At 58.6% G+C, this 13,235-nt stretch overlaps 6 protein-coding genes across 6 annotated transcripts; 2 read left to right on the top strand and 4 right to left on the bottom strand.

Moving 5' to 3' along the window:
- Positions 1 to 971: 971 nt before the first annotated feature.
- GLRG_07162 (uncharacterized protein) lies at positions 972 to 1,810 on the top strand (the record flags this gene model as incomplete). Its single annotated transcript, XM_008097847.1, has 2 exons — positions 972 to 1,085; positions 1,175 to 1,810. 2 exons carry the CDS (start codon positions 972 to 974, stop codon positions 1,808 to 1,810), a joined length of 750 nt encoding a protein of 249 aa, XP_008096038.1.
- Positions 1,811 to 2,324: 514 nt separating this feature from the next.
- Positions 2,325 to 4,049, bottom strand: GLRG_07161 (uncharacterized protein; the record flags this gene model as incomplete). The annotated part of the gene is made up of 1 exon (XM_008097846.1): positions 2,325 to 4,049. The coding sequence occupies one exon, from the start codon at positions 4,047 to 4,049 to the stop codon at positions 2,325 to 2,327; it is 1,725 nt and encodes a 574-aa protein (XP_008096037.1).
- Positions 4,050 to 4,887: 838 nt separating this feature from the next.
- On the bottom strand, positions 4,888 to 5,781 carry GLRG_07160 (uncharacterized protein; the record flags this gene model as incomplete). Its single annotated transcript, XM_008097845.1, has 1 exon — positions 4,888 to 5,781. The coding sequence occupies one exon, from the start codon at positions 5,779 to 5,781 to the stop codon at positions 4,888 to 4,890; it is 894 nt and encodes a 297-aa protein (XP_008096036.1).
- A 571-nt stretch (positions 5,782 to 6,352) lies between these two features.
- GLRG_07159 (aldo/keto reductase) lies at positions 6,353 to 7,576 on the bottom strand (the record flags this gene model as incomplete). Its single annotated transcript, XM_008097844.1, has 3 exons — positions 6,353 to 6,929; positions 7,046 to 7,396; positions 7,467 to 7,576. The coding sequence occupies 3 exons, from the start codon at positions 7,574 to 7,576 to the stop codon at positions 6,353 to 6,355; spliced, it is 1,038 nt and encodes a 345-aa protein (XP_008096035.1).
- Positions 7,577 to 8,287: 711 nt separating this feature from the next.
- On the top strand, positions 8,288 to 9,181 carry GLRG_07158 (uncharacterized protein; the record flags this gene model as incomplete). Its single annotated transcript, XM_008097843.1, has 1 exon — positions 8,288 to 9,181. The coding sequence occupies one exon, from the start codon at positions 8,288 to 8,290 to the stop codon at positions 9,179 to 9,181; it is 894 nt and encodes a 297-aa protein (XP_008096034.1).
- Positions 9,182 to 9,933: 752 nt separating this feature from the next.
- On the bottom strand, positions 9,934 to 12,756 carry GLRG_07157 (SNF2 family domain-containing protein; the record flags this gene model as incomplete). Its single annotated transcript, XM_008097842.1, has 4 exons — positions 9,934 to 10,045; positions 10,107 to 11,803; positions 11,864 to 12,177; positions 12,243 to 12,756. The coding sequence occupies 4 exons, from the start codon at positions 12,754 to 12,756 to the stop codon at positions 9,934 to 9,936; spliced, it is 2,637 nt and encodes an 878-aa protein (XP_008096033.1).
- Between the last annotated feature and the right edge of the window lie 479 nt (positions 12,757 to 13,235).

Raw genomic sequence — 13,235 nt, 5'->3', positions numbered from 1 at the left:
CCCTCATGTCTTGGTATTATGTATCCACACATTATCCGTACCTCGATTTCCCTGGATGTCGTATGATCGGGTATACACGTATCCTACATCCGCAATCATGCGTCAATGTAAACTACAAAGTGTGTGTGCGCGTACCTGATGTACTTGTGCTACCGTATGTACCAGGCCGAAGTTAATTACCCCTGCCTGGCAGCCTGGTAACTAATGCCTACCCTCCTACTACAGGATCTTACTTTTGATGAATACTCCGTATTCCCCCTCTAATCTGATATCAGCTGTAGGGGGGGGTAATATAATACCGGTAGGGGTAGGTAGGTAGGTACCGTATCTTCTCGTTAAATCCGTCCTAAGCTACTGCACGAGCTAACCGAAAGTAGTGTAGCGGCCGCCAAAGAGCTAAGCCTACAATAGAAGGCGGTCCATCCATCCATCTCCTCACCTACTGCTCCAATCAACTTCGCCAACCCATCAACCAACCAAGTAGCCTTGTTTCTGCCGACACGCTAGCCCTCATTCGGCCGCTGCTATTCCCCTTGCCGTTAGCTCGGGCAGTAGCTAAAGACGGATTTAACGAGAAGATACGGTAATTGCCTTACCTAGCCCTGCCACCTGTAGATCGTTTGTCGCTGCTGACTAATTACGGATGTGGTCCCCGACCCCTTGCTCATACCTACCGGTAGGCCTAGGTACCTAGGTACCTAGGTGGGCTTCGGACTCCAAAGCTAGGGTGGGGAGGGGGCTAGGTACGTACTGCCCCTTCTCTTGTCCGTGCTGTACAGCGGTACGTGCTAGATCCCGCGTCATCATGTACCTAAGTACCTACGGGCCGGTAGATTCCCCGCGAACCCCACGGATCGACCTCCCCCCCACCACCGTCACACATCTCAAAGTTGACGCGCCTGGATGAAAGCATCATCTTGTCGAGGGCTGCTTAAGCTGCGAAAGGTCCTTCCCCTCCCCGTGGAAACAAAATGGCTCTGCCGCTCCCACCGGGCCTTGTGCCTGCAGAAGTCGCCTTCCTGTGCGAAATGGAATTGGTCACCATCGTTCCGCGCCAGCGGCTGGAAAGCATCAACCTCTTAAGCGTGAGAACTCTCCTCCTTCCTTTCTACCCCGCCACGCGTCTCGTCGCCATCTAGCAGTCTGCTAACATGCATGCCTGACGCCTGCTCAGGGTGCGACGCCAGCTCTGAAACCCCCAACACGAACCAACCTGCCTCTCTGGCTCGCTCTCCTCCTCAAGAAACAACGCCGAGCCAACATCGTGCCTCCGCAATGGCTCCACCCCAACTCCCTCGCCGAGATCGTCCACCACGAGACAAAACGCGACCCCGACGCCTTTTCCCCGCCGCCGCCCCCCCCGATACGCGCTGACGCCATGGGCAACGCGCGCCGTCTGGGCTCTAGCCCCGACGAGACCCTGTCGCCGCCCTTCCTGCCGTCCTGCACGGCCGACGCCCCCCCGAACGCGCTGCCCTTTCACTGGTTCGAGCTGGCCGAGGTGCTGTTGGCCCACGCCTCCGACGACATACCCTCGCCTTCCGAGGTCCGCTCCCTCCTGCGCGACCTCCACGAGGTGCGCGCCGCCAAGATGCGCAAGAGCACCCAGGATCTGTCCGAGGGCGTCGGCGGCGTCATGAGCCTCCGCGGCGTCGGCGCCATGGAGCTGGCCGAGAGCCGTGGCTTCTTCCTCGGCGTCATCGAGGGCGTGCGGAAGATCGGCGCGAGCGCCGAGGCCAGCAGGCGCGAGGAGGAAGAGGAGCGCGGCGACGGCGACGGCGATTACGACGAAGACGAAGACATGCTATGATACCCCCAGCGTTGGAAACGCTGATATACGACGAGAGACGCGGCGCTCGTTTTTTTCTCTTTATATATATATATAAGTTCGGGAGCACAGATTCTTCAACTGGTCCCGTCGTCCTCCGGGAAAGGAAGAGGCCGAACTCGACTACGAGACCAAGCTCTACCAGACAACCCCACACAACGCCATTTTGGTATGAATATGAGCACTCCTCGATTCTCTCTCACTACCTCAGGTTAGCGCAAGATGAACCGTGCCAGCCCCTTGCAATGATTTGCTGAGAGGAAAGGATGCACGAATGCGACTGGACGCAATCATAGACAGACCAGGTAACTAGATCGCCTTGCCTTGTGGTGTAGCAGAAATCCCACAAGCGGCCTTGTGTGACCCGATGCTCCCAGTCCTTGGAAGAAAAAAAATTAAGAAAACAAGGCACTGCCAACTATAATGACAAAATCCCAATTCAACAAGATGTACCTCTACTACCGTTCCATCATATTTATATACGCCCTGCCTCTACTTATCCGAGCCTCGGTCTCTTCGTCGGTGTCTCCTGCGTGTCAAACAAGCCGCTCGGTCTCTTCCCCGGTGTGCCCGTCCTGGGTCCGCGAGCGGAGGCGGGCTGCGCGGGGTTCTCCAGCTCGGCCGAGTCCGTCTTGCGCCTTCTAGCCGGCCGAGTCCCGTCCCCGTCTTGTTCTCGTCCCCGCTTTTGCTGATGCCCGGTTGCCTGGTCCCCAGCAGGAAGCAGGGACTTTCCGAGTGCGCCGATCCTCCGGAATGGCGCAGCACGGTTGCCACCGTCACCGCGACCGCGACCGCGACCGGCGCCGCCTCGGCCAGAGCCGGGGCCGGTACTGCGTCCGGGCGCGGTTCCAGACCGTTCGGCGCCCCCAGCCGAGGGCATATTCCCCCCTCTTGGCCCTGGGTATGTCTGCGACCCATGCTGCCCCGATGCAGATGGGCCTGGAGAGGAACTTGGTGATCGGTGTCTTGGGGAATGATTGGCCCCGTTATCCGGCTTCTCTTCTTCGTCTTCTTCCTCCTCCTCTTGCTCCTCCTCCTCCTCGTCTTCTTCTTCCCCTTCTTGGTCTTCGTGCCCGCTCTCTTCATTCCCATCATCCCCATCGCCTCCAAGGTTACTACTATTATCGTCTTGGCGACCCCCACGGCCTGCGGGCGGGCTTGTATCTATGTACGTCGACGGAGAGGGCTCCGTGTACGGGGGGAAGGGCTCGGTTTCCGGTGAGCTATCGGGCGACGCGGGAACACCCGTGCTCCGGGAAGTCGTTTGGCCCCCTGGTGTACCTGGCTGCCCTTGGTTTCCGTCCTGGCCAGCGGTTCCGCTGAGACTGGAGCCCGTGGCCGAACCGTCGTTCTGGTTGGGACCAGCACCCCCGTCGGGGTTTGTGCCACCGTTACTGCCGGAGTTGCTGCCCGTACCTGAACCATCGAAGGCTCCATTCTCGCCATCTTTGTTTCCCTCATCGTTCTCATCGCCATTGTTTCCATTCTCCTCACCATCCTCACCATCCCCACCATCCTCGCGATCACCGCCATCACCGCCACCACCGCCATCCTCACCATTATCGTCGTCGCCGTCATTCTCTTTGTCGCCTTTGTTTCCCTCGTTTCCATCGTCATCATCATCGCCGTCGTCGTTCTTGTTTCCTTCATCTCCACCGTCACTACCATCACTATTTTGGCCATCATCACTATCATCGTTGTCGTCGCTAGGATTGTCCGCCGTGGGAACTGAAGGTGGACCTGGCGGCAGCGGAGGACCAGCAGCAGGAGGTGGTGGAAGTTGTTGCTGTCCTTGCTGCCCTTGCTGTCCTTGCTGCCCTTGATGTCCTTGATGTCCTTGATGTCCTTGCTGCCCTTGCTGCCCTTGCTGTGCTGGCGGTGCTGGCGGTGCTGGCGGTGCTGGCGGTGCTGGCGGTGCTGGCGGTGCTGGCGGTGCTGGCGGTGCTGGTGGCGCTGGTGGTGCTGGTGGCGGCGGCGTCGCCCTTCGATTTACTTGGTGCGATGCGGTCGTCGCCACTCCAGTATTCATGTCCAAAGCGACCAGTGGCCGACTTCCGGCTCCACGAGCCTGGGATCGAGTCTGTCTGGGCTCGTGGTTGATCCTCCACGACGCGGTCTGTCTCCCGCCAGCTTTCTTCCCGCCGCCGTTTCCCTTGCTGCCCCCATTCTTACCGCCTCCTTTCTTGCCGCCACCCGATCCAGAACCTGCCTTCGGTGGCATCGTTATGGTCACGAGGTTTGGAATCGACGCTGTTGAGAACCGAAAAGGGTTGTGAAATCTCGAGTACAGACTGCGTGGACTTGTGTCTAGTTGAAATGACGAGTGAAATGCTAAGTGCTACTATTCGTGGGTTGGAGTGGTGAATCTTCAAAGTTGGTTGCGTACCTGCCGTCTAGATGTTGGGAAATGGCCCTCTTCAGACCTCCTTATATTCTTCTATCCTTGCTCTCACGGCGGAGATCCAGGTTACATTTCCTTTCCTACACATCTTTGACACTGGCACCGGTACCAAACCTGGCCAAGGACTGATTGTTCAGCGAGTCTAAGTTCAATGAAAGCTGCTCGGCTGTTCAGGCCCGCCCTTTGACGGCGGTTATTGTCCAGGAATACCACTGGAGGAGAAAGGCGTCTAGCAACAAGGCAACACCATGGCATTGTCCGTCAAAGAGACGCTTTTCTAACGTCGCCGCTCTCTTGTTTGCCTTTGGTGGAATGAGACCAAAGGTCCAGGACATGACTGGGACCTGATAACTTCCCACTTTTAAGGGCCAGAGCTTTATAGCAAGAGACTGAAAAGTCAAGAGCTACTTGTTTTTCGACGATGATCTTGATGTGAGGGGGGGGGAGGCAAGCAATTCAGTCTGTTCATTTCGATATAGGCGGGAGGGCGCTTGATAAATGTCCAGTCACCGAGGTGAAAATCCTTAGGAAGTACATCTTGAAGGGCTTGAAACATCTGTCATTCGGGGATAATTATAAATCGAGTCTATTATACTTCTACCCAAAACTCACCTTCCCCCCTCCGATCCTCTTCCCATCAAGCCTTTCGGGCTACGATTTACGATACGGGAAATATCTCCTCCTCTCTTACGTCCAACACCGTCATGTGCCCGGGCGCATGCCCCATCACCGTTCCCTTGAGGTCGGCCCGCATCACAGCCTCCTGCGGCGTCACGCCGCAGCCCCAAAACACCGGCACGTACTCGTCGTCGTCCGGCCCGAACGCGCCCTCCCCGTCGAGCCGCAGCGTCACGTCGCCCCAGTCCGGCTTCGTGATGTCCTTGATGCCGATCCTCTCGGCGCCGTCCCAGCCCCACGCCACGGGCTCGCCGTGGGTCGCGACGAAGGGCCTGGTGAGGTCGCGCACCCTCTCGATCTCCGAGGGCCTGTACGGCCTCATCGACACGACGTACGTGGCCCCCGAGAAGACGCCCGCGGCGCACAGCGGCATGCTGGTCCGGTAGATGGCCACCGAGCGGTTGTGCAGCTGGTGCCGCGGCGCGAGCCCGGCCTCGCAGAGGGCCCTCTCGAAGCTGAACGAGCACCCGATGAGGAAGCCCACGTGGTCGCCGTCCAGCCACCTGTCCGCGACGTCGACCGGCTCCGCGACGCCGTCGACCGGGACGTGCCTGCTGTCCTCGTAGACCCGGAAACGGGGGAAGTCGTGCCGCAGGTCGATGTTGTCGGCCACCGGCAGGATCTTGCTGCCGTCGTGGCTGCGGACGTAGGACTTGAGCCGCTTGTAGTCGCCGGGGCTGGCCGACTCGGCGAGCAGCGGGCACGGCACGGGGTTCCGCTGGCAGAGGAGCCGGAAGTCGTCGGCGTACCGCTGCGGGAGGATAATGAGGTTCGCCTGGAGGTATGTGGGGGCCTGGCCGGACGTCGTCGAGGTGAAGGCGCCGGACCGAAAGGCCAGGCGGGCGTCTTCGCCGGTCTTGTAGATGACCGTCATGTCTTGGTCGCGCGGAGTCGAACTTGGTGGGTTGCAGGTTGTGTAGTAAGACACTACGTCTGATAGCGCACGTCGACAGGTGTTGTTGAGCCTATGTCGGTTCCAGGAGCCAGAACGAAGTTTGGGGATACTGGGTCACGCATCTGGGGTCTATTGTACAGGTGAAAGTGGCCTCTTTGAGAATCTCGAACGGGACGTTGGGCCGAGGGATTAGGAACGTCTATAAGGTTGTCGACATCGCCCAGCCTGTCTCCGCACACGTTCCGGCAGCTTATCGCGGCGGGGCCCCACTCCGATCTCCGAGTATCGGCCCTCTTTGCCGAGGAGACTTTACTAGACTAGGAAATCTGATTGCTAATAACCTCCGCATCCCCGTGCAATATCTAGGCAAATCAGATACACTGCTCCAAAGTCCCCCTCCCCCTCCCCTCCTCCGGAGTCTCGGGACCTCGGAAATCAAGGCCGGGGTTCTGCAGCTCCGTTCTGAGCCTCCCCTCCCGCGCCCGATCACCATTCCTGGTATGTAGAGTAATATGTATTCCCAACACCCATCCCCTTCAGCCCGACCTACCTACAACGCCGGCGAGTCGGAGTAGTTCCCGTACGCCACGCCCCTATCACCCTGCACGTCCGCCTCCTCGACCAGCGCCCTCAAGTCCTTCTCCATCTCCTCTCCCAGCTCGACCTTCAACGCCCCCAGGTTCCCCTCCAGGTACTCGGCCCTCTTCGTCCCCGGGATCGGGATCACGTCGTCGCCCTGCGCCAGCAGCCAGGCCAGCGCCAGCTGCCCCGCCGAGCACCTGTGCCTGTCCTTGGCGATGGAGGCGAAGTGATCCACGAGTTCCATGTTCTTGCGGAAGTTGTCGCCCGCGAACCGCGGCAAGGTCCGGCGGTAGTCGGACGCGTCAAAGTCGTCGGCCGACTTGAACCGCCCCGTCATGATGCCGCGGCCGAGCGGCGAGTACGCAAAGACGGCGACCCCGAGCTCGCGACAGGTTCGCAGAAGGTCCGTGCCGGCGGCGCCCTCGATCTCGAGGGACCACGGGTTGTACTCGACCTGCACGGCCGCGATGGGGTGGACCGCGTGGGCCCGGCGGAGGGCCGCGGAGGAGCACTCGGAGATGCCAAAGTGCTTGATCTTGCCCTCGCTATAAACTCTCGACGTTAGCAAACGACACTCCTCTTTTTTTTTCTTTTTTTTTTCTTTTTCTTTCTACGCTGAAGCTCCACCGAGGCGATGGGTGCTTTTTCTAGCGGACCGTACCTCTTCAGCCTGACCATCTCCTCGATCGTCTTCTCGACCGGGGTCTTGTCGTCCAGGCGGTGGATGTAGTACAAGTCAATGCTCTCCACGCCCAGTTTCTTCAAGCTAAGCTCGCACGCTTCGCGGCAGTAACGCGGCGAAGTGTCGACCCAGACGCGGTAGTCGCCGTCGTCCACCTTGGAGCGTATGGCGAACTTGGTCGCCAGGAACATGTCGCCGCGGCGCTCCGGGTGCAGCGCGAACCACTTGCCGACGAGCTCTTCGTTGTCGCCGTAGCAGTCGGCCGTGTCCCAGCTGGTCGCGCCGAGCTCCCACGCGCGGTCAAGAAAGGCGAGGCGTTCCTCATCGGACCTGGGGTCTGTTTGTCAGGCCGGTAACGGTTCGTTTCTAGAGGGGCGAAGCTGGCGGAAGGACGACGTACCTTGGGTCGCCGTAGGCGACGCTGAGGCCCATCAGGCCCACGCCGAGAGCAGGAATCTCGGGACCGGACTTTCCCAGGCGGCGGACCGGCAAGCTTGCTGGGGGAGACATGGTGATGTTCGTTCTGATGTGGCGTTGCGGTGGAAGAGGATTTGATTCTGTGATGAGAAGGATGTGGTGCTTTCTTGCTTGGAGAACGCCCTAATCGGCCGCGGACAGTCAACCATTTTATACTACGAGATCATCGTGATGGGAGTTTTCCCTTGGGACCATACGGGGGGCAACGATACCATCATCGCAGGCCCATCCCGATGTTGGTGGCCTACTTTAAACTCCGTCATGCATGAAATGCCGCTAACTCCGGCACCCACCCCTGCTCCTGCATATGACATCTACTACTCAACCCAGACAAGAGTCCTTTGATGGAGTCAACAGTTGATGCATGTCAAAAGAACACGCTTGTCGTTGGGTACTCGTCAACGGGGCTCCTTTGAAGTCGACAAACTCCCGCCAATGAATATGCTTTGTCGGCAAACAAGGCGGTGTGCCCAGCGTCGAACAAGGAAGCAAATCGAGAATAGTACCAGCCAGGCCGCTTTATCGACTTGCAACCTCATATGCATGCGGATTTCCGCAACCTCGAAAAGCATGATGCTCCATATCGGGCTCCCCAGCAGCTCATTCGCACTCCCACTTCACAACTTACACCGAACCCAGACTGGATCCTCCTCCCCATAACTCCCCGTTACTAACCCATCCCGCAGACCGAAAGATCCAGATATCCTGCAAACCAAGAGAGCCCAGAAGGAAAACCCCTCCCTGATGGCTACCACCACCCGGGCCCCTCCCGCCCTCTGGCTGGCTGCCATCCTCTCCCTCCTCCTCTCCCTCCTCGTCCGGCCGCTCGAGAGGCTCTTCTACCACGCGGACCTTTGCGCCGCCTACCACGCCTCCGCCACCGCCGCCGTCTACCTCACCGCCTGCCTCAACGCCGCCATCGCCGCGAAGCCCCGCCTGCGCCGCCGCCTCCGCGCCGTCCGCGACGACGCCGACCTCTTCGCCCGCCTCGGCCCCTGCAACCGGCTCCTCGTCCGCGCCTACCTGCGCGGCTGCTTCCTCCTGCCCAACCTCATCGGCCCCGTCTGGGTCTGCCGCGTCGCCCGCCCCGACAGCCGCCTGCTCGACGATCTCGCCCACCTGTACGGCTTCGCCGTCGCCCTCCTGCACGCGCCCCTGCTCGCGGGCCTGGCCGTCCGCCTCGTCGTCCCTCTCGCCTGCCGCGCCCTCCGCCGCGCCCTCGAGGCCGTCTCGCGCCTCGTTTGGCGCGCCTCTGCCGCCCTAGGCGACGACCCCGCTGCCGCGGCGCAGACGGCCCTCGCCGCGCTGCACGCCCGACTCGGCCGGCTCCCCGGACGCGTCGTCGACGCCGTCGACGGACGGCTGCTCAGGACCGAGCTGGCCTTCCTGCGGCTGGCGGCCGCCTTCCTCGCCGCCGTCTGCCTGAGCACGTTCTACGCCATGGTCGTCGATCTCTACAGGCCGTACCTGCAGCGCCTCGCCGTCCGCGCGACTGCGTGGGCCCTCATGTCGGTCGGCGATGCCGTCTTCGGCGTCGGCATGCGGGTGGAGTCGATTGTCGTGGAGAGGGGGTACTGGGAGGATCGCAGCCTCTGGGAGGTCGCGGGCGTCGCGCGCGGCCTGGCAGGCAACTCTTGACCGTCCTTGTGAATCTGCTCACGCTTTGCTGTGGCACTGTGACTAATGAAGAGAAAACAAGGAAAAGCCCGGAGGCGGTGCTCGATGGCGACCAAGAAATGAACGGAGGGGACGCGGGTGCAGGGAAAGCCCATCATATTGAGCATGAGAGGATCCCCGTCGACCCCGATGGATCCTGCTTGGCCATATGCTCTGCGCTCGATTGGGAAGGGAAAGTAATCATGGCCACGGCCACACTTTGATGCTCAGTAAAGTCCATGAATGATGACTGATTATGTCAATAGCTGTCTAGCCATGTTGTACAAACATATTCCTGGGTATCGAACGCCAATCCGTAGTATACAGTGTAAGAGGGAAAAGAGGTAACTTTCCAGAAAGTAAGCATCCCCCATCCGTCAGACGCATGTCCCAAAGACCATCGTGGTCCGTCATCTTCAGGCGTAAGCCATGGCCACAATCAGGTTCTTACAAGGAAAGTCTATCCACATTTCATAATTCCAAAGCCTGCATCTCTAGGCCGTGATGGTAATGTTGGTGATGGATGGCCCACAGCAAGGTAAGCCACCAGAGTGACACCGTGTTACCTCAATGCCATTTTCAAGACCACGAAAAACTTGAGAACCTGCAAGCATGGCGTGTAAGCATACACGACAATGTAAGCACAGCCAGTCCTGCGGCACTCTCATGCAACTGATGTCATCATCCGGGGGGCAGAGGACGGGGGAACCGTTCCAGATTGACCAGGGCCCCGGTTAAGCAGTGTCCTGGCCGGCGATGGTGATGCCCCCGGAGGTCGTCTCGATAACCTTGTATCCATCGGCATTTGCAGTGCCCTGGGCGGCTTGAGCGTAAGCCTCGTCGCTCCTGTAAGCTGTGGTTAGCCACCGTCCAAAATGCACTCCGACATCCGTTTAGGAATCCTTACCTGTCGCAAAGCACCTCCAGATCCTTGTCGCTGAGGATCTCGTGATCCCCCGACTGGTTGAAGATCTGACCATCCTTCAACAACAGAGACTTGAGGGTCTCCTTGTCTAGGTCCTCCTTGAGATTCACCTTCTGGCCCATTGTCTTGAACGAGCCCTTTTTGATGATCAGCTTCTCAAGGCGACGCTTGGCGTCGGCGCTAAGAAGGAGCTCCTCCTCGACAGTGCCCTTGGTGGCGAGTCGGTAGACGATGACGGGGCGGGTCTGACCGATACGGTGGCAGCGATCCTGAGCCTGAAGGTCCTGCTGCGGATTCCAGTCGCTGTCAAAGAGAATGACAGTGTCGGCGCTAGCGAGGTTGATACCCTGACCGCCAGCGCGCGTCGAAAGCAAGAAAATCTTGAAGTCGGGGTTCTCATTGAACTCCTTGATCTGATCACGACGGCTCTCCTGGGAAACAGATCCATCAAGACGGCAGGCGTTCCACTTGCGAAGCTCGCAGTAGTCCTGGAGAATGTCGAGCTGGGTCTTGAACTGACTGAATATCAGCACCTTGTGACCCTTGGCGAACAAAGTTGGCAGGAGTCGATCGAGCATGAGCATCTTTCCAGACGACGTGACGATGCTCTCGTCGACCGGAGGAGCACCTTCATAGCTCCAAGGGTCAAAGAAATTGTGTGGGCTGTTGCACACAAGACGAAGTTGCATGTCGGGGTTGCCTAGCTTCTTCGCGCTCATCTCCTTCTTGGCCTGTTCCGAAATCTTGGCCCGGTGCTGCTCCTCGGCAGACATGACAATGGTCTTATCATCGCTGTCGTCCTCCTCGGCTTCCCTTGCCAGTTTTGCCTCGAACTCATCGTCGGAAAGCTTGTCCTCGTCGTCGGGATCGGAGTCGACGTAGCGGCGTCTTCCACGCGTGACACGGCCTCGGCTGGTAGTAGAAGGGGTCGAGTGTCGAGACGACTTGGCGCTCTTCGCCTGCGGGGTCTCGGAGGCAGGCGCCTCTTTGCGCTTGGAGCTGGCGCGGGATGATGTCTTGGAAGGGGTAGTGGACGTAGCCTTTGCTGCGTTTTCGGCCCTGCTGGACGAACTTCTAGCTCGGCTCATCATAGCCGCGAAGGCATTGGGCTTCTTTGGCTCGGGCGCCGCCTTCGGGTTTGACTTTCTGGGGCTGCTTCTGATGGGGATGTCTATTTCCTTGACCGCTGCCACTTCCTTCTTGACGGGGGCAGCAAGGGTAGCGGTGAGCCGCTCGACGACCTTGTCCTCCAGGTACGCGCGAGTATCGACCTTCCTGTCGTTGATGGCATTGTAGATGTCCGTCTGCTCCTTGGTCATCGGGGCGAAAAGGATGTACTCGCGCTTCTTGGGGAGGTGGGAGGCAACATCTGCCTTGACTCGACGGAGAAGAAGTGGCTGGAGGATGACGTGGATCTTCTTGATCAACTCTTGGTTCTCGCGGTCGGCGATGAACTCCTCAGTTCCCTCCTCGTCCTGTAGATCATCAAAATTGAACCACTCTTCGAAAGCCTCCCAGTCCTTGAAGATGCCTGGCATGAGGAAATGGAGAAGAGCCCAGAGCTCCCTGAGGTTGTTCTGAAGTGGCGTGCCCGTAATAAGCAGTCGGGTCGCAGAGGTGAAGTTCTCGAGCTCCTGGAACAGCTTGGATTCAAAATTCTTCATACGATGGCCCTCGTCCTAGAAGAGATCGGTCAGCGGGCCGACACCGGGAAACAGAGCGTTAGGAACAAGACTCACAATTATGACAAAAGCCCACTGAAACTTTGCAAGGGAAGCTCTTTCCCTAAGAACCATTTCGTATGAGGTGCAGACGACTGGGAACTTCTTGGTAGGCATCCCGTTCTTCATGTTAGGGTCGAGGCGTTCCCTCTTGATCTTTGCGCGCTGTTGAGCATCGCCATGAAACAGCACAACGGGAATATCGGGGCACCACTTCTCGAACTCATCCATCCAGTTGGACAAGGTGCTCAGGGGTGCAACGATGAGGTGGGGGCCCAGGTAGTTTTGCTCTCTGGTATGAGCGATGAGAGAGATTGTCTGAACGGTTTTGCCTAGAACCAAAGGTCAGTCGATTGAATGGCGCGCGCGCGCACGTTGTGTGAGATGAGAGACGTACCGAGACCCATCTCGTCGGCAAGGATGCCGGACAAGCCTTGAATGCAGATCTCGGCCATCCAGGTGAGGCCCTCGAGCTGATAATCACGCATTTCGCCTCCGGTCATGAGCTTGGGCTGGGTTGCCATGGCCAGCTTGTGGTCTCCAAGCGTTTCGCCTTCCAGACTGGTTCCGACTCGGCCCAAGGCCTGGGTCTTGGTGACAAGCATGTCACTGAAAGCGGCGGACCTGGCCAACAGGCCCTCGAGCTCCCTGGCCCTCTTCTGCCTCTCTTCCTTGCTCAGCTCGTTCTTCTTCCTGCGGCGGTTCTTGGCGTTCTGTGCCTTCTTGGCCGCCTTGGTCTTCTTCTCATTAGCAGCGCGGGCCTTGGCCTCCTCTTCCATGATGTGCTTGAACTCAGCATCAATAGGCTCAACACTATCGTCCCTAGGTGGTGAGGAAGGGGCGCTGGTGTCAAGGCGTCGCCGGTTGGTGGACATGACTGACTCCACCTCGGAGGTAGCAGAGGAATCCATATTGTGATACACCAAGTGCGTAAGGCGAGGCTGAATGCAGGATAGATGTTTGAGAGTAAATCGAGTCAATGAAAGGCTGTTGCCCGTCTATAGCAATTGAGAGTGACGAGAGAGCAACTCCGAGACGGTCAAAATCGATGATGGTATTGTACTGCTTGCCACTCGCACAAGCTCGAGCAACTGGGTCTGTGTCCCCCTCCTCCTTGGATTTGACCGTCGAAAACGATGCAATTGAGAAAAAAAGGGGAGAAATTCGAAAACAAAAGATTCTGTGATCCAAGACTTGGGAATCACAGTTTTAGGTTTTACCTCTAAAGAAAGTCAGGGTCGAATGCGAAAGCGGAAGGGGGGCAGGCGCAAGGTAAAAAAACAGAGGCAAGAACAGAGACGGAGACGGGCCTCAGCTGCGCCAGGGGAACGGCGCGATCGGATGCGCGGATCTAAAAAAAAGGGCAGGGGCGCGACGCGAAAGGTGGCGC

This window comes from Colletotrichum graminicola (assembly GCF_000149035.1).
Source record: "Colletotrichum graminicola M1.001 genomic scaffold supercont1.29, whole genome shotgun sequence".
NCBI classification, from domain to species: domain Eukaryota; kingdom Fungi; phylum Ascomycota; class Sordariomycetes; order Glomerellales; family Glomerellaceae; genus Colletotrichum; species Colletotrichum graminicola.
This window is presented reverse-complemented; position numbering and strand designations above follow the sequence as displayed.